Source organism: Mesocricetus auratus, unplaced genomic scaffold (assembly GCF_017639785.1).
Source record: "Mesocricetus auratus isolate SY011 unplaced genomic scaffold, BCM_Maur_2.0 Super-Scaffold_100011, whole genome shotgun sequence".
NCBI classification, from domain to species: Eukaryota; Metazoa; Chordata; class Mammalia; order Rodentia; family Cricetidae; genus Mesocricetus; species Mesocricetus auratus.
The window spans coordinates 82,799,992-82,820,693 of record NW_024429195.1 but is presented as its reverse complement, the minus strand read 5'-3'; the positions used below and the strand labels follow the sequence as shown (position 1 = coordinate 82,820,693).

At 45.2% G+C, this 20,702-nt stretch overlaps 1 protein-coding gene and 1 non-coding gene across 2 annotated transcripts; both read right to left on the bottom strand.

Annotated features, from left to right (window-relative positions):
- Positions 1-573: 573 nt before the first annotated feature.
- Positions 574-20,682, bottom strand: Rtcb (RNA 2',3'-cyclic phosphate and 5'-OH ligase). The gene is made up of 12 exons (XM_040755178.1): positions 20,509-20,682; positions 19,327-19,405; positions 17,254-17,321; positions 16,217-16,316; positions 12,053-12,209; positions 9,599-9,755; positions 8,533-8,692; positions 6,535-6,710; positions 5,951-6,139; positions 5,165-5,275; positions 3,239-3,358; positions 574-1,055 (listed from the first exon to the last, which is right to left on the bottom strand). Exons 1-12 carry the CDS (start codon positions 20,599-20,601, stop codon positions 948-950), a joined length of 1,518 nt encoding a protein of 505 aa, XP_040611112.1. The 5' UTR covers positions 20,602-20,682; the 3' UTR covers positions 574-947.
- Positions 14,753-14,856, bottom strand: LOC121143374. The gene has a single exon (XR_005880577.1). It is a non-coding gene; the product is annotated as a U6 spliceosomal RNA (small nuclear RNA).
- Positions 20,683-20,702: the final 20 nt, after the last annotated feature.

The following is a 20,702-nucleotide window of genomic DNA, read 5'->3' as shown; positions in this document are numbered from 1 at the left end:
ACAAATCTCTTGGGCATGCCTGGGAGGAATTTTCTAGATTGGGTTCCATGTACTGGGGTGGAAGGGAAAGGAGGGCATGAGCCCGGCCCCAGAATTCATCTCTGCTTTGTCAATCCAGTGCAGTGTGGCCAGCTGCCTCCACTGTGGAGGGCCATAGTGGAAGGCCTCTTTAAGAGGTCACCATCTACAACCCAGAATCTCACAAGATGACTAAAGACATCAACATGAAGCAAATGTTAATATCACCAGCTGTGCTCACTTCATGTTTTATAGTAAGTAAAGATGCAAACGTGGTGTCACAGTGGCCATGAGTCTGCTGACACCATGCTGCAGGTACTCTGCCTTGTATTCAGGATAGAAAGACAAGCTGTGGAAACTTACTTTCTCTTTGGTCCCCATTCTTAGCACACCCAATGTCCTCCTCAACACACCCCACTATGCACTTATCCAGCATCTAATTACAACACCTCGGGTGCTTGGTGCTCTCCGTGAGAAGGGAATCTAAGATTTTGCTGGGCTTAGAGGAGGTCCACAGATGAGTGGATAAAAGCCAACACAGTAAGAGAAGAAAGGTAACATTTACGAACCATATTTAATAAACATTTTTCATGATATCTACTGGGCTAGAAACAACTTGGTGTAAAGAAGTCCACTCTGGTGATTACAGACTTGTATGACCAAGTAAGGCAATTTCTTGACCCTTCCCCACACCCCAGTAGATTTTCCTAAACCCGTGGGACAAAGGAGGAAAAGGCACATTTGCCCTGCTCCAAATGGAGACATGTCCCCTGCAGGGCTACTTTACAACCCTGGCTCCTGGAACCGCAGCTTCCTTCTCCACCAGCCACCGTGGCTCGCACAGCAAGAGCTGCCCACTGTGGATCTTGAGTCTGGTGTCTTAAGAGTTTCAGTCCTTGGGCACTTCGGAGGCTCTGCTGCTCTTGGGTCTACCCTTTAATAACAGCAATTGGTCTCAGTTTTATGGCCTTCTTGCTGATCCCAGCATCGTGGCAGGTGTTCACAACGTCTGTCACATTCTTATAGGACTCTGGAGCCTACAGGGAAGGGATTGAACACTGTAAAATTCACCAACAGGAAAGCTTTCAAAACACTAAGCTTTACTTGAAACTGTAAGAAATTCTCAGGGGATATATATGTGTGTGTATATATATATATATATCCTTGCTGTGTTTGCCTCAGGTTACTCTGCACAGCTCGGTTTTGTATCTACTGCTCTCATCCCATGCCACCTGTGTCCTCGGCCAAACTCAAGCACCACCACATCAAAGCCTTCCCTGGTCACTGTACATAAAACTGCACGCCTCCCAGGCATGCGTTTCCTTTCACGTGACGACACTTACACCCCCTATTACTATACTATGATTTTACTGTCTGCTAAGTTCCACAGGAAGGATTTAAACTAGTTTTGTCCACTGTGTCTTCCTCACCACCCAGTCTAATAGGGCCATAAGGAACGAAAGCTATGAGGCAAGTAAAACAGAAAAGCGGTGGCCATTTCTGGTTGGACTAATGCTGGTGGTTTTTCTTAAGTGTTTTCCACGTCCTCTAAGTTAAAGTTATTGCCTTTTAAGTTGGGATGACTACTTTAGGTTTATTTTTTGTGTAGGAATGTCTTGTACATTTTTGGTCAGAAGGTGGCAGAGTTAATTGAACTGGGATTATAAATGGCTATGAGAAACCACATGGGTACTGGGAATTGAACCCAGGACCTCTGAAAGGTAACACCTGAGTCAGGACTCCAGGCCCCACCCAATGTTCCGCCAAATGTATTACTCCTAAGAATAAGTATAAATTATAAAAATAAGGCTTGACTCACTAATTCTACGTAAGACTTCTAATCATTAAAAGCTTCAAGAATGAAAACACATATTACAAATTAATTTACAGCAGCAAAAAGAGATGTAAAAACCCACTATGGCAAGAAGCTAAGATACTCACTCATCTGGTAGAACTGATTAAAGAGTGACAACAAGAACTCTATAAGGAGCTAGTTGCATTTTTAAAAGGACAAATAAAATTCAACAACTTTAGCTTAAGGACATGTCGTAGTAAAAAAAAATGAGAAAAACGAAGGGAGGGATTGGATAACTGGTTTTCTCTTAAGTTCATGCAGATCATTTAAACACCACTTTTCCTCTCTGTGAAGTAAACAAAAACTATGTTTCTTTTTTCAAATTTGCTCCTAAACTGAAATATAAGTATATAACTATGCACAATCAAGGATAACAATGGGTTATCTTAAACTACTTCTAGGGCTGGAGATGACTCAGAGGTTAAAAGCACTGACTGCTCTTCCAGAAGTCTTGAGTGCAATTCCCAGCAACCACATGGTGACTCACAACCATGTACAATGAGATCTGGTGCTTTCTTCTGGCCTGCAGGTATACATGTGGCAGAACACTGTATACATAATAAATAAAAATCTAAACAAAACAAAGACTATTTATTACTCTTAAATTTTTACAATTAAATCCCATTGCCTGTGTGTGTTCACACATGCCACACTGCACGTGAGGAGGCTGGAGACAATTTGAAGGAACAAGTTTTCTCCTTCAACCACATGGGTCCTAGGGTTACACTCAGGTCACCACGGTGAGCCCCCTTGCTGGTCCCCTCAACCCACTTTTATTATCTGTTGTCTATTTTGCTTTTCAAGACAGGTTTCTCTTTAGCTTCGGAGGCTGTCCTGGAACTCTGCAGACGAGCTGACCTTGAACTCACAGATATCCACCTGCCTCTGCCTCCCAAGTGCTGGGATTAAAGGCGTACGCCACCACTTTCTGGCTCAACCTACTTCTAAACTTTATAGAGTGGACAGAAACTGTATGAACAGTAAAAATTATTCTTATAGACTTAGCTTGAAATTAGTCTCCAAACAAAGGACAACATAAAATGAAAACAAGGTAACCCAAAATAGAAGCCAGGAGTATTAGCTCACACCTGTAACCCTAGCATTTAGGAAGCAGAGGTTTTCCAGTTCAAGGCCAGAGTAGGCTGGACTGTCTCAATGGGTAGGAATAGTGGGGGGGGGGAGCTGCAAGGATGGTGGTAAGTAGGTAAAAAAGTAAACAAAGCAAAGTAAAAACCTCAAATATCCAGACTGAAATCATTAAAAACTCCAAGTCATTTCTCTAAGTAATACCAAAAATCGTTGCCTTTGCCCACTGGCATAAATCTTCACGACCTTAGGGTAAATAGTTGTCAGGGCTTCACTCACCTCTTCCATAACCAGCTTGGGTGAGGCAACACGGATTGCAATTCCCATATCTGCCAGTTTGTCTAAGACATCTTGGAAATCTAAATTACGGCGAGATTTTGCTCGGGACAGTGCACGACCCTAGAATGAGAAAGGACCAGGGACAGGAGTGAACTTCAATTATGAATTGTGAACTCTAACTCTGTAATAAAGTCCTTAGGGTTATGTGCCCTTTCCTTGGTTATTTAAACTCTTACCAGTGTCACATCCTACCATGTACTTATCCATTTGCCCGCACTATTGCGAGTGTGTGTGCACATGAGCACATGTATGAAAAAAGGTCACCGCATGTGTGTGGGGCCAGAAGACAATGTTCAGACGTGGGCTCTCTCTTTCTGCCTGGTTGAGGCAGGGCTCTTGTTTCTGCTGCTGCCATGAACTCCAGGAGAGCAGGGGTGCAGCTTCTGCTAAGTTAGGCTATAGTCTCCACAGCCCACCTTGCTGTAGGAATGCTGGGACTACAGATGTGAGGGCTCCATGGAGTGAGAGCCGTCAGACTGGCAGCAAGCCCTTTTACCCACTGAAGGATCTCACCCGGCCTTGCTACGCTCCTGACAGTGCCCGGCAGGCCTTGAACTTGCACTTCTCCATCAGCCTCGTGAGAAGCCAGGGTTGTAGGCTCATATCACTAGTGGCCTGAGGCTTATTTGTCTTTTATCTTCTACTAAAAAAAGAAGTTTAAAACAGACGAGCTGACAGGCCATGGCAATGGTGAGGTGGGTAAGAGGTGCTTGTGCCATGTCTGATTCCTAGAGCCCACACCATGGAAGGAGAGACCTAGCCCACAGAAACAGAACTGTCCCGACGTCCCCCGCCCGCTATGTCACACACCAAAGAAACAAACAAAGAAAGGAAGCATAAAAAGTTCTGAGACAAACAAAACCACCCGGGTAGGAACATGGCTCCACAGATAAAGCATGGAAACCTGAGTTTGACGCTCGCGTATCCAGTTAAGAGCTAGGAATGGCTGCACATGCCTGTCAGGTCAGCACTGGGGACACAGACAGGAGGATCCCAAAGGCTCGATAGCCAGCCAGTCTAGCCATCAGTGAGCCCCAGGGTCAGTGAGGAACTCCGGCTCACAAAATAAGGTGGAACACGGCAGAGGAAGACAGCCAGTGTTGGACTCCTAACCACGACCACACAGACAGACAGACAGACAGACACACACCCTATCTTTGTTACTCTAACCTTATCATACACCTTTTATTAAGAAACCTCATCATGCCCTTTGTGAAAATCACTTTCTACCTAAAGCATTTTATATTTAAAGATTTACTTATTTGCATGATTCTAAGTAGCATTGACAGTACTTCACTATAAATGCAGCCGACCGCCTCTTTTTGTGTAAGTAAAACTTCCCTGAAACAGAGCAATGGTATTAACATAGCACTGTGGCTCTTCTTGCCCTACAAGGCACAGTTGAACTGTGGCAGAAGAATGTGCAGCCAGGCCTAAAACACCTCTACAGATAGTCCACTGACAGCGGCTGAGCCAGCGTGAGCCAACACACTGAAACAGACGGGCTCTGATTTGCAGAGTGCATCTGCCCAATCTGGAGTGGGCTGTTGGAAGAGGCCATGCGCTCAGTGTGGTGCATCAGTCAGTTATGTTGTTTACAAGCTGCTGCAGTAAACTCAGCTACATTGGTAATGTCCAGTTTGGATTTTCTGGACTTGCTGATGAGGATGGATTGGGTCCTACAAAGTCCTTACTGAGATTCTAGGTGACTTCAGTCAGTTCACTAAACAGTGTTATGGGAATCATTTGCAGAAATAGTCATTACACACTCAAACCTCAATTTCACTAAAGTTAATCAAGTATTTAGCTGTCAAAATGCACAATAGCTAAAATGAAGAGACAATTTTTAGGTTTTCATCTCCTTACCGCTCCATGACAGGTTGTTCCGAAGGTCTCCGTCATGCCTTGTTCAGTGCCAGTCAGAACATAACTACAGGTCCCCATGGTGCCACCAATAAGCACTGGTTGTCCAGTGAGCTGAAGGTACCCAAAACCAAACAATAAATTTTGGAAAGGTACATGCTTTTAATGCCTGAAATTTCTTCTTGTGTTGTAGAATTGTAGAAGAAACCTAACCCTCTAAACTCAAGGCTCTATTAACTATTAAGGAATTACTTCATCCCACCCTCCTTGGCTCTTAGGGAAAAGACAGAGAAGGAAGATTTAAGGGCCTGCAACAGACCGAACATGGTGAAAAAAACATCTCAAATTGGAGGGAATTGTTGGGAAAGAAACGCTGCAGTTTAACCTTTGTCCTGCCTTCCAGTATCTTTCCGGCTCTAACTGAGCTCAGAGCAGTAAAACATACCCAGGGCTGGGTGGTGGTGGCGCACGCCTTTAATCCCAGCACTCGGGAGGCAGAGACAGGCGGATCTCTGTGAGTTCGAGGCCAGGCTGGACCGACAGCCTCCAAAACAGAGAAACCCTGTCTCATAAAACCAAAAAAAAAAAAAAAAAAAAAAAAACCATACCCAGGACACTCGCTATGGGTTGGGATGGGGCATCACTGGTGCAGACTGGGAACCACTGCTATCACAGGCGACATGTTTTCTTTATACGTGCTGCTTTCCTGCTTAACTAGGCCTAGATGTACAATTCTCCCTCGATCATGACCTCAGGGCTCAAACACATATGCAGGGCGACATTACATACTTGGTAATCAACAGCAATGAGTGGGTGGTGAGGAGGGAATGCGCGGGTGGATCCCTTCCTGTGCACCAGCAGCGTCCGCTCCTTTCCATCCACCACGTGCTGCTCCACTTTGGCGATGTTGTGAGACACATCATAAATCACATGCAGGTCCAGGTCATCAGGGGTTGTGTTGAAGACTTTAGCAAAAGCCTAGGGGGAAAGCTTCCATTACAAGCAGCCAGCTCTAGCTCTTGAGAGCATATTCTACTGATTTCTGTAGTGAATCCCTGAGTGAGAGGGGACTTTAGCATTCAACAGCAGCGGTCACTCCTCTGCAGTCTACCACAGGCAGGCAGAAAGGCTGCTCTGGACCCGGCCTGCAGACTCCCTCCCCAGCCTTCTCAACCACAGACAACAGCACGTGCGTTCTTGCTGAGGCTCAAGCCACACCGAGGGCCACTCTGGCTCTGTTCTTTCCCAGGCCTGCCCAACACTCTCCTGGCCCAAGACACCACAACCTTAAGACACTTCTCTAGTATCTAGAATACAAACTTCTAAAACCAAACATGCTTAACTTCCTGATTAATCTAAGAGAGCAATTTTACCTGACGGGTTAAGAAGGTCATAGAAGAGCGGTTAACCCAGGCATAGTTCCCAGCTGCAGCCATTCCCTTCAAATAGTCTTGCCCTTCTGGGGACGCGATCCGAGCACAAGCCAACTGTCGGTCATTGACTATAATCTTGTCTCTCTTCATGGCCTTTTCCATAGCTACCAGTGCATCTGGAACAACAGTGCCGTAGGTTAGCCCATGTAGGTTTCTCTTAACTCATTCAGACTTACTGAAGAAAGACAGTGAACATTCAAATTCACAACAGACCGACCCCTAAGTGTGTCTAAGTTCATCTATTTGCTCAATCAACATATGTCTGGGGCTGAAAATATGGCTCAGCCATTAAGAGTACTGGCTGCTGTTGCAGATGCCCTGGCCTGGGTTCAGTTCCCAGTTCTCACACAGAGGCTCACAACTGCCTGTAACTTCAGTTCCAGGGGATGTGAACCCTCTGCTGGCCTCCATGGGCACTGTGCACAAGCAGGCACATACTATACATACAAGCAATGCCTTTAAATGAATCTTTTAAACAGACATTTACTGAGAATCTTCTGAGTAAGGCGGCACAGGTTTGTGAGATATACAGACAGCATCTGCCTCTAGAAACCTGAAGTGGGATGTGTACAACCAACAGCAACACGGGTCTAGTTACTCCTGTCCCAACTTGTAAATAAATGAGAACGGCAGATATTTTTTGTATCATCATGGTTTTTAAATAGATTTAAAAAAGAAAAGAAACAGCAGGGCTCACTCTGGAGTCCATTTGCCTTCCAACTGTCTACACTGTCCAGGCCATCTGAAGCTGTGCTCCTGCTCAGTCTCTTTTTGCATGAGGAGATCAAGTGTGTGGAACAACATGTCTCAGACATAAGTCTGAGTGTTTTACAACTAAACGAGGAGAATCACTCAACATGAAAGCCACGGCCAGTGCTTCATGCATCTGTCAGATTAAACCAAAGGGTCAGCAGTCTGGCACAATGCAACTGTAAGGTGAGCTATGGCATGAGATTTGATGTTTATAATGTCATGTGTGGATACTGTCTCATGGTCACTAATGCCTGTAGTCGTCCAGACACCCATTTCCCTGCTCCTTGCTTTTGTCCTTGCTGCTCATTTGTCCTGAATGTCCCCTATGTGTTACTATTCAAAGCCCAAGGCCTAACCTGAGTACTGTCTATGAAGCCATCTCTGAATATTTTTTAAACATACTATACTTATGGTGCCTTTCACACAGTATTTTATCAACTACTGCTTTTGTCTTTGGTGGCGGTGTAGGGGTTTGGATGAGTATTCATGTGGATGCCAGTGGTCAACCTTGAGTGTTGTTCCTTGGGTGCCCTTTTTTTGAGATAGGGTCTTTTATGGACCCGAAGCTTGACAATCAGGCTATGCTGGTTGACCAGAGAGTTCCATGCATTTGCCTGTTTTTGCGTCCCCAATGCAGTGGTGCACCACCATGCCTAGCATTTCTTCTGTGGGCTTGAGGGACTGAACTTAGGCCACTGAACATGCCCCATTCTTTACTGAGCTCTCTCCAACCCTTCTTTTTCTTGATGAACATGCTCTTATCCATCAGAGAGTGAGGTCATGCACCCACTTTAGAACCCTAACCTGGCTGAGTACTACAGGCTCACAGGATGAGCACTGACCTAAACTCCATAGTCCCTGTACTATCAAGGTCGAGATGGTTAGCACTGACCCTAACCCAACAGTGAACACAGTGCTAGTTTATTACATTACCAGGTGCTTCCTAAGTGCCACATGCAGCTAAATGTATCGTGTGTGTGTGTGTGTGTACTGGTCTTGATACCTATTTTTTTTTTTCAGATGAGAAAGGTTCAATGAAATTGTTAGTTTGTTCAGGGTCACAAGTAAAGAGAGTCACACATTGAAAAACCATACAGGGTTTTTCCATGGCTCAATTACCTCTCTGTCTTGTTCCCCACAGAACACGCATTTGGTTCCAACTAGGAGATGAGGTCTGGAACATACCTGTGGCTACCTGGTGGCCCAGGCCTCTGCTTCCACTGTGGATCATCACACACACCTGCCCCTTATGGTCGATGCCCATTTTCTTAGCAGCGTACTCATTGAAGATCTCATCTACAACCTGGATTTCTGCATAATGGTTGCCTGCTCCCAGGGTCCCCAACTGTAAATGTAAGAATATCTGATTAAATAGTTTCTGTTCTAGTTAAAAACAAACATATATATTTAAAAAGCAAATAGGAAAAATCAAGCCAACAACAAAATAACCATACAAAGTGTCAAGTAACAAAACAATTCTAAATTCTTATTACAACATGTACCAATAATGTGGACTGCACTAGGTCTAGAATAACATATGCTTTAAGTACTCATAAAAGTCCCAAACCCCAAGCCATTAATGACTTATAGAAGTTACAATTATCACCAAGAAGGAGCAGATTCTAGGAAGAATCTTATTCTCAGGTAAGCCCCAGGTTGAAATGATTTTCATGTTAGGTATCAAAATCATTCACCAAATCAAAGAGACTGTTTTATGACTACTATTGCATCTGTACGATGCGTGTGGGCACGTGTGCAGCAGCATGTATGTAGAGACTGTTTTATGACTACTATTGCATCTGTACGATGCGTGTCGCACATGTGCAGCAGCACGTATGTAGAGGCCAGGGACAACCCTTGGGTCAGCTCTCCCCTCCCACCTTTATGGGAGCTCTGGAGATCAGAGCTGTGGTTGTGAGGCTTGTGCCTCCATCACAGAACCATCTCACTGCCCTACATTCTTTTCCAAAAAATGAATAATTTTTCATAAAATATCTAATTCTGATATACTTTGTAAGTATCATAATCATATCCATATCCATTTTCTCCTATCCGCTTATAACTCACAATCATTTACAAGTATCTGTAAGCTCTGGATAACCTTTTAGGAAAATGATGCATAAGCAAATAGATTTGTGTTTTTTGATGTACCCTAAAAAACAAACAAACACCTCCGAGGATGTACTTTTTGTTAAACATAAGACACAGATTCCTTCCCTTGACAAGGCTACAACAGCATGCAGGTCCTTACCTGAGGAAGGCCTCTTTTTTTTGCCCTGGGCGAGACCTTATTGGGGTCAGCTTGCAGCATCCTTCCATACTCCTCACAGTGCTCCTTGTCTTCAGCCCAGGCATAGCCTTCTCTCAGAGACCAGTCCACACCCATCTCCAATGCCTCCTCCAAGTCTCTGGGTGAGTAAGGAAATACAAGTCATTTCACAGCAAAGGGCAATCCAAAGGTAGGAAGAAACTCACCTCAAAGAACACAGGAATACGCGGCAATTACTATTTCCTGCATACCAGGTTTTGTTTAGTGTATGTTCTCTAGTGTTTTTTATTTGTTTTTGAAGAAAGTAGTCACATAAACGATTACTATTTAAAATGGAGACGGTGTCATAAACATGATTACAGTTCCGCTTGACATTTACATGGTCTGTTGTACTTAACAAACAAACCAGCCAACCAAAACAGGTTCTAATGTAGTTCAGGCTGGCCTTGAACTCACTATGTGGCCAAAGACGACCTTAACTTCAGAAACTCCTGTCTCTGTCTCGCAAGTGTAGACAGAGCATGTACCACCATGCTCAGTTTCCACGCATACTAAGTAAGTACTCTACCAACTGACACATACATCATCGGCCCAGGTGATGTATTTTTCAATTATTATTTTCTTTTATATTACATCTGCCTCTCGGATTCTGAATTCCATAAGGAAGCAAATAAATGGCCACAGAAAAGCTGTAATTTTAACCAGATTAATGTCTTTATTAATAACTTATGAAAAATTAGTCAAATGATAATGGTATCTGAATTTCCTCAAGTGACACAGGTTACATTTTAAGGTGTATCTTCAGCAAAGCATTGTGTGGCTTTGCTGCACCTGCGCTTTGAAGCTGTAGGGCACAAACACTAAATGTTTACAGAGAGGATGCTCCACCATTCCCCAAGGGGCAGGCTCTCACACAGCAGAAGAGATAACTCCCTTCCTCACTACCCTAGATGACAATCCTTTACAAACAAAATGAATTAGGATAAAACTTTATCTGAAGTATTTGTAAAGATGCTTCATGTCCAATCACTCATTGCTACATGTGTGCTTTTCACAGTGGGTGACATACGGGTCATACGAAAACACAGGATAAGCACCTAAATTACTTTTTCTTCATGTGTTTTTCTTTATTGTTTTGGTGGAAGGGAGTGTGTAACAGGTAACAGCATTTCTGCATTAATGTATGCATACACACTTAAAGTTCATACAATACAGATGTCAAAGGAACACCTTTGACTTACACTTGGTAAGTACATTTGACCCAGGTATGGTGGTATACACCTGCCACCCTAGTATCTGGGAGGCGGAGGCATGGGGCCACAAGTTTAGGGTAAAGAAGACCCTGCCGAGTGTAAGGTGTACTGGTTTGCATGAGCAGTACAGCACTGTCACTATGTCCCCAAGAGACAGGAACACTGTAGCATGGTATTATCGCACTACTTAGCTAAATAAAGCACACATTCAGTGATACCATTCAAAAAGAAGATTGTAGATGAGTGACTTCATTGAGAGGTACATAGCCCGTCTGCAAGGCGAAAGATCCTCAGTCTGAAGCCTGGTATCATTTACCAATCTTAACCTCCTGTCGCTTCTTTCCCTTAGTTTACTATCTTCAGCAGTGGTCATCATCTGATGAAGTACTGGGCACAGTGCCTCATGCTTACAAAGTGCCATCATTCTAAAATATTCTACATCAGGACTGCTCCTCTTTTTTCATAAGCTTTATGTATATGGGAGTTCTGCTCCAACATACGTCTGTGCATCTGCAGAGATCAGAACAAGGTGTCAGCTGCCCTGGGACTGGAGTTACAGATGGCTGAGAGCTGCTACATAGGTGCTGGGAATCAGATCCTCGGCCACTAGAGTCATCTTTCCGGCTGCATGCTGTCTCTTTAAATTTTAGGCACAGAGTTTTATATGCTTCCCAGAATAGCTTTAAACTCCTGGGTTAAAATGACCCTACCATGTAAGCCCCCCTTTAGGCCAGGACTACAGGTGTATGTCACCAAGCCTAGCCCAAGGACTGTTCCATGTCAGCTCCAGAGAGGCTGGGACTACAGGCGTATGTCACCAAGCCTAGCTCAAGGACTGTTCCATGTCAGCTCCAGAGAGGCTGGGACTACAGGCGTATGTCACCAAGCCTAGCCCAAGGACTGTTCGAGAGACAGGGTTTCTCTGTATTGTTTCGGAGGCTGTCGGTCAGCCCGGCCTCGAGCTCACAGAGATCCGCCTGCCTCTGCCTCCCGAGTGCTGGGATGAAAGGCGTGCGCCACCACCGCCCGGCCCAAGGACTGTTCTAATGGACACGGGCTAGAGCTGACGAAAGCAATCAAGCTGTACATCCTAACAAGTGACTGAGCCAGGGTCTAAATTGGAAGCAAAGCCCAGCCGTGGTTTCCCTCTTCCTTTTTGTTTACCAGAACCCTGTGCTCTTACTTGGCATTCATTGGGATGACACCTTTGGACCCCACCCCAACAGGAATGTGGTCAAACATAGCTTGGGCAAGTTGTTCCTTCACAGGCTGCACATCGCTCTCATCTAAATTGGTTCTTAGCAAGCGGACACCACAGTTAATGTCAAATCCGACACCACCTACAACACAAAAGATATTAGCAAAATAATCAATCACAGCATTACTCAACATTCCTTACTATTAACATGGACTTAAAAGGACACACATCTTTCAAAGACAAGCATGTTTTAATGCAGCCATCAAAGTGGCTCTCTGCTAGGTCAAATCTGCCAGCATGGAAGGAATGCAAGCCACACATGCAGAAGGTATTTCACCAACAGTGGGAATGTGGCAGACAAGATGACAAGGAGCAACATGCCGTTCCTGTTTCAGGTCGGAGGATGACCAACATTGTGAGTCCTCTCAACAGCCAACCTTTCCAACTATGCACTTTCTTTTTTTAAAAATAAATTTTTTTCTTCTAATCCCAGCACTCGGGAGGCAGAGGCAGGCGGATCTCTGTGAGTTCGAGGTCAGCCTGGTCTACACAGCAAGTTCCAGGACAGCCTTCAAAACAATACAGAGAAACCCTGTCTCGAAAAACAAAACAAAACAAAAAAACAATTTCCAGTGTTTTGCCTTTTGTGAATCTAATTGTTGTACTTTCTCCAACTTTTAAAGATACTCCAGGAGGCTGGAGAGAGCACTGCCTGCTCTTCCAGAGGACCCCAGTTTGATTCCCAACACCCACAAGGTGGCTCACAACTACTTCAGTCCCAAAGGATCTGTTGTGTCCTCTTCTGCCCTTCCCCGGGCACCAGGCACAGCCCCGGTGCACAGACATACATGCAGGCAAAACAACCATACACATTAAATAAGTAATTTTGTCTATTTGTTTGTTTTTTCTTTTTTGAGACAGGGCTTCTCTGTGTAACAGCTCTGGCTGTCCTAGAACTCACTTTGTAGACCAGGCTGGCCTCAAGCTAACTGAGATCCACCTGCCTCTGCTTCCCAAGTGCTGGGATTACAGGCATAAGCCACCACTGCCTGGCAAAAAAAAAAAAAAAAAAAAAATTATTTCAGCCCCTCTCCTTTCCTAATTTGTGCATCTACAGCTATAGTATATCTGCATACAAAAATGGGATTACCGTGTGGTGGTTCGAATAGGAATGGCCCCCACAGAATCATGCGTTCCAACGCTTGGCCCATAAGGAGTGGTACTATTATGAGGCGTGGCCTTGTTGGAGGAGGTATGTCACTGTGGAGGCAGACTGAAGTCTTGCATATTCAAGCTGTGCCCAGTATGGCAGCCTCCTGCTATCTGTGCATCAAGATGCAGAGCTCTCAGCTCCTCTCCAGCACCATGTCTGCCTGCATGCTGCCATGCTTCCCACCATGACAATAATGGACTAAACCTCTGAAACTGCAAGCCAGCCCCAATGAAATGTTTTCCTTTACAACAGGTGTCATGGTGTCTCTTCATAGCAATAAAACCCTAAGATAACAACTAACTGAAAATTTTTAGATCTAAGTATTTCTGAAAAGCATGCTTCCAGCTTTATTGAGATGAGTGACAAGGAACAACTTTCATATGAAGTATAAACACCATCACTCACTACAATTAAACTAGTTAACATATCCATCACTCACACAATTATTCCCCTTCTTCCTGATGTCATAGCAGATTTCAAACTCACAGATTTCAAGCATGTTACTGTTTCTGTACGTTAAGTCTCCAGGACTGTAATTCATCTTAAACTATAATCTGAACCATTTGCCAGTGTCTCCCAAATCAGCACTCTCCACACTCCTTCCCTCTGGCAACCACTGTTCTGTGCTGTGGCATTTGTCCTCTCTGTCTAGGTTATTTTGCTCATGCTTTACCAAGTGGGCAGGGTCTCCTTTCTTCTAGCTGAATAGTAAATACTCCACTCATGGCCTCTATTCATTCCTCAGCCAACATCTGGGTGGGTTCCCTGGTTTTGTGAATTAATGCTATGGCATAAACACAAATGCAGATGCCTTTTTGAAATAATGATTTCAGTTCCTCTAGATTTTTATGCAAAAGTTACATGGATTTATGAAATTGTACTCTTTAAGTTTTTAATTTAAAAAGAGTGACTCACTTTTATTCCATGTGCATTTATGGACATGGAATAAAACCAGTGTTCTGCATTTATGTCTGTGTAAGGGTGTCAGATGCCCTGGAACTGGAGTTACAAACAGTTGTGCTGTCATGTGGGAGCTGGGAATAAAACCCAGGTCCTCTGGAAGAGCAGCCAGTGCTTTTTACCACTAAGCCATCAGTTCAGCCCCCTATATTTTAATTTTTTTAAAGAGTTCCTGTGGGCTGTTTTCTCTCTAATCCAGTCTCAGCATCAGTGCGCATGTCCTTTCTTCCACATCCTCCTTTCTTGTTTGTGGCATACACACAGGTGTGCATTCACAGTGTCACCCCAGGATCTGTCTGTCTCCAGACACCAAGGTTATAGGTGTACAACCATGCTCAGTTTTTATTAGGTGCTGGGGATCTGAACTTATGTCCTTATATTTGTGCAGCAAGGCCTCTGCCCACCGAGTCATCTTCACGTGCCCCTGATATCCTCAATTTTTAATGGTTTTGTGTGATCTCTGTTTATCTCTTGAGGTAATCGCAAGTGTCAGTCTGAACACTGGTGATCTGAACAATCCAGCTAACAAATGTGATACTTGTGTGTGCAGGGACCATGCTAATCAATCTTCTCTGTATCGATCCGATGTTAGTATATGTGCTGCTGAAGCAAGCACAGAATACACTTTTCAAGAGTACTGTTTACAACCCTGATGACACGCTGAGCCATAAAGCAGGACTCTAGTTTCAAGGCACTCAAGTGGGCCAGGGAAGCACCTCTAGCTTGTGGGCTCACATCTGGGCATCTTTGCTTCCTCTTCCTCTCCACACCCAGCGGCGTTCCCGCGCCTTTACCTCGTCTGTGACTCTGTTTGAAATGCTGTCTAGCGGTTCTTATAGTGAGGCCTAGTCCACCACTGCCAGAGCAGGACCTAAAGATACGACTCTGAAAGCAAAACTGCTCCTTCTGCTGAGGAAGGTTTTCAATGAACATATTTGATAATCATAGATGGATGGACATACAGACCGTGGTATACAACTAGAGGTGAATGCATAAAAACCTATTATGGTGAGATTCCACCTTACCTACTAAATGACTATGCTGGTGACCATGTGGGAAAGGGGAACCTTATTCACTACAGGTGGAAATCAGTATGGAAGTCCCTGAAAACAGAGCTGCTATAGGACCCAGCTCTACTGCTCTTAGATTTACACCTGGGAGACTCCAGGTGAGTGTACTCAGAGACACTTGCATACCCACAGTTACAGCGACATGATTCACAACAGCTGATGTATAAAGAAAATGTAGTACATGTGCAATAATTTTATTCTGCCATAAAGAAAATACTATCTGTAGGAAAATGAATGCAACTGGAAACTGTTGTTAAGCAGAATAAACCAGAGTCAGAAAAACAGATAGCCAATGTTTTCTTTCACATGTGGAATCTAACTTAAAATTATGAGTATTACGCACGTCTGTTGGTCATGAAGATAGAAAGGGAACCATGAGAGGGGAGGAAGAGACCTTGAGGGAGGTGGCAATGAGGGAAGCAGATGAGTGGACTGACATGGGGAAGAAGGGGAAGCAACTGGGGGAGTGAGGAGGGCTAGCTGGGGAGGGAATGAATGACAACAATGTAGAATGACACCTGTGTGAACATGCCGCGCTATGCACTAACCTACAAATTAATGAAAAATACTTGTGTTAAAAACGATGTGAGGAAGCACTGAGGCAAGCTGTTCATTTACTCCTTCCAGTAACGCTCAGTGGACATTAGACACATCTGCCTATGCACTGAGTCACCAAGAAAATTTGCCAGAGAAATGTTTCTTTTGCAGCCAATGTCTGGTGTTCCCTGGCATCTGATAAAAATCCCCAAAGTTTTCGGAGTGGTTTGACTGATATTTTGTCCATACCAGCTTCATGTAGAACATGAGAACCCACTGGGTATGATGAGGCTGAAAAAGGCACACTAATCCACTCTGTCTCAGAAAGGCCACACAACACAGAGAAGCCACACTGTAACCGCACCTTACCTGGGGACACCACAGCTTCAGGGTCGTTCATATCGAAGGCAGCCATGTTCCCGATGGCAAACCCATAGCCCGAGTGGACGTCAGGAAGCCCAATAGACCTCTGGAAAAGAAGCAGACATGAAGTACAGCTGTTCCCTCTGCACTCTGGCTGTCTGATGGACTTGACCTTGACTCTGAGTCTCTATTATCTATGGACCCCTGTTCCAAAGCTGAACACAGTCAACAACATCTTTCATAAAGTCAAACCACCAACAGAGACCTGCAGAGTAATGGGCTGCCAGAGAACCACACACTAAGTACAGGTGCTGTTACTTTTAAAAATTGTCTTAAGATACTGGCAAACTGTAGTTATGCATGGTTTATAAGGTCATGAGAAACTTCACAAGTGAAATCTATTTGACAAGATTAACACAGTACGTTTCACGCACTGGGGCCGAGTGAAGGCTGGTATGCCAAACAGAAAAGACATCAAATATGGTGAGGACACGGAGACGAGTAGAAAGAGGAGTTCATAAACACTTAAGCCACGTGTCATCACCACCCCCACCCCCAGCACACAGCACTGTTAACGAGCTCTGGGAAGCTTCCTGCTTGTCAACACTCCACTCTGAAGGGAGTCTGCAAGCTAGGCTGGAGGAGGTCCACTCACACCATCCAGTTCCAGCCTACTGACTGTCATTGCTCCAACACTGCCACAACAGCTAACTAGGTGGTTCCTCCTCACTCTGTTCAGTCCAACTTCTCTTCATTTCTTTTCCAGTCACCCTTTAGACAGAATCACAGTGAAACCTAGGATGGTACACTGGTGAGGGACTACGACGCACAATGGCAAGATTTAAATCTCTCCATAAAAGCCACTCCAGAGGTTTGCAAACGCAAGAGACGGAGGAGCTGTCCAGACTCAGTTCTTAAGTCTAAGGCTTACTGATACAGTCAAAGGTCACAGTCTAAACGACACCAGCATCTATCAGGTGGAGCCCTTCATTCATCCAACAAACTTTACACAACATAAATGATTGTGGTTCTGACTGACTCACATGAACAATCCCAGGCAGGGCTGCCACATTGCCAATCTGCTTCATGGCTGGCAGGAAGCCACCAACACCTGAAAAAAACAAGCAAAAAACCTCAGTCTTAGAATAGAAGCACATTCCCAGGAGGGACAGGACAACCAGACACGCTTGTCAGCATTCTGTGTATAGCACAAGAAGCTGGCCTGCCTGCAAATGTAGTAGGGATAAAAAAGATTAACTATTAGCCTTTATGATGCCGTATAAAATGTACTCTCTCAAGAACTCATACTGTGGTGCTGGAGAGACTGTTCCATGGTTACAACAATGGCTGCTTTTGCAGAGGATCCAGGTTCAAGTCTTAGCACCTACCTGACAGCTCATAACCATCTGTAACTCCAGTCTTAAGGGATCAAGACGGTTTCAAAACAAAACTACCCCAAATTGGCAGTAGTGTTAATCTAAGACAAAGAAAGGCCATGGGGGAAAGAGCTGAGAAAACAAAATAATGGCTGAGAATCAGGACGGATGGAGAGCAAGTCCAGACTCGCCAGCTGCTAGCAGGCACCCACCCCTTTGCAAGTGTGTGTGTGTGTGATGCGTGTGCGTGCGCCCAGCCCAGTGTGTGTATGTGGAGGCCACAGGCCAAAATTAGGTATCTTCCTCAATGTCTCTCCCCCTTTTTAAAAACTGTACCTACTCAGCGTATGCATGGTGTGTGTGTGTGTGTGTGTGTGTGTGTCTCAGCGTATGCATGGTGTGTGTGCATGCACAGCCCGGTGAGAGGGCAGCTCTGCAGAGCTGCTTCTATTCTCTCACTCTGGCATGGCGTCTAGGAACTGGACCTGGTGAGGGCTGTGACAAGCACTTCTTCAACTGAGTCATCTCTCTAGTCTTCACCTTATTTTTAAACAGGGTCTCTGACTGAATCTGGGCCTCAGTTACTGGTTAGGTTGACTGGCCAGCAAGCTCTGCAATGTGCCTGTCCTTCCCCAGCAAGTGGTAGGGTTACAGAGGTACTGTGGCACCTGACTTCTACACTAGGGATCCCAACTCAGGTCTTAATGTTCACATGGCCAGCACTTCCCTCCCCGAGTCCTATCCAAGCCTCTAGCAGTGCTACTTAAACACAGTGAACACATTCAAGTGAGGGGAGAAAGGAGCTTGTTAGTTCATCTGAAACACAGAAACGACTACAGCTAGTACAGCAATAGAGTTGGCCTGGATCCCACTGAGATGCTTCATACCCTTATTAAGAATTCAAATCCTTATCAGGAAGTTTGGGTAGGAATGGAGTTAATATACTTCATTCTTTATAAAATCAGGAGTGCTGATAAAAACAAAGCATCGAAAGACTCCAGTCCTGTGCCTGTCATGGCCATCATTGATCACTCCCAGAGTCCACTCAAGATAAATCTTGGCAGCTAAACGTAAGCAATCTGTGTTAGATGGTAACATGGAACCTCATCGGCATACGCTTACCCAAGTATCACTTACAAAGTGTCCTTAATAAATGCAAAGAGAGAGAGAGAGAGAGAGAGAGAGAGAGAGAGAGAGAATGAGAATGCTGGTTTTAAAATCAGGCACTCAGATTTGAATTCTGGCTCTGTCACTATGAAGTTGTGACCAAGGGCAATTAAAAATCACTTAAGAGCTGGGGGGTGGTGGTGGCGCACGCCTTTAGTCCCAGCACTCAGGAGGCAGAGGCAGGCGGATCTCTGTGAGTTTGGGGCAGCCTGGTCTACAGAGCGAGTTTCAGAATAGCCAGAAGTATTATGCAAAGAAATCCTGTCTCAAAAAACAAAAACAAAACAAAAAAATCATCACTTAAGTTCACTGAATTTGCACATCTACAAAAGATAGACAATATATATCTTCCTTTTTAGTTATCACTGGCTATTACTGTGAGGTTATGTGAGAACAGACCAGCCCCGAGCTCCAAATCCTTAACACCGCAGCATGCTAAATGTGATCACAAACAGATAGGTGCTTTGATTCAAGTTTTGATCATTCCTTGCAAATACTCCACACTGGCTGAGTTCTTTATTCAGGCACAGGGAGGCTTTACCCAAAGCATAAACGAGTCTCTGGTGTACTTACCACCACCTCGACAGGCATTCCTTAATTCTTCAAACATTAATTTTTCCAGAGCATCATTCACATAAAAGACTCCTTCAACCTGATAAAACAGAAAGGCAAAGGCAAGTGTTTAAACGCAAGTTCACCGAGTACAGGTGCAGGCGGCAGAATGTATGGGCTCCATGTAGTGTTTGTATTGCTTTCCTCTGCATCAAACGCCCACATGATTTCTTATAAGAGAAAAACTTCCAATCATAAACCAAAAGATTTTAGAGCATCTCAGATCTGGGTTCAAGTTAGGAATGTCCAACCAGTTAAATCTCTGCAACTATCTCCAAATCAGAAAAAATTAAAAACCTACACCACCTCTGGTTCTCAACATTTATGACAGAAACATTCAACCTGCTACTTCAGTGCTCACAACTTTCTGAGGTATGTCTATTATGATTTTGCAATTTTACAACTTACACATTCTAAGAAAAACCACATGGTGTCCTAACTAATTTTCGTGTGTCAAATAAAACTAATTAGCAAGTCAATCTACTAACCAACCTCCCCTCCTTCCACAAAAATAAAGGGGAAACACCATTGTTTTATTGCTGTGGGTTTTTTCTTCTCAGTCTCTCGCAAAGTGACGTGGCGCTCAAAGACATTAGATAAACTTCGTCCAGTGTCAATCGAAAGGAAATTTCGTGACTTCTGAGTCTCACATGAGTTGCTCGGGCTGGCCCTGTGTGCATCCTCTAACACAGTAGCGTCTGCTAACGGGATCTTCTTCTAGCCTCAGCCTCCAGGGCTGGGATCACAGGCCTGGGCCACTACGCGAGGCCTGTCAGAAACGTTTGCTAAGACAAGGGAGCGCAGACCTTTACTGCACTCCCGCTGGCACGAAAGGAACCGAGTCACTTAACACGCGCGTTCTCTCCCCCTGCTCTAGCGCGCCAGGAGCGCGCGCGGCCCGGGTTTCGGGCCCTGGTCGCCGGCCCCCGCGTCTTCGGCGGACCTCGTCGTGCAGGCGGAGGCAAGCGGCCTGCACATGGGGCCCGGAGGGGACACGCGGGGCCCGGGGGCCGGCGGCCGGGCCCGGGCAGGGAGACGCCGACCCCGCGGGGTTCGGCCCGGCCGGCGCGGGGCGGAGGAGGCCGGTTCGCGGCGGCAGCGCGGCCCGCACCGCGCAGGCCGCTGCCCCCACCCCCGCCTCACCTGCATGTTGGGCACAAAGCCCTTCTTGATCCTCCAGCAGTTCTTGTTGATCTTGTCCAAGAACTGCAGCTCATCGTTGTAGCTGCGGCTCATGGCTGCGGCGAAGCTGGCGGGAGCCCCCGACCCGGCTCGGAAAGAGAGGCCGCCGCTGCGCGGAGCCGCCTCCGAGGACTCGGCGCAGGCGCGGCCCGCTC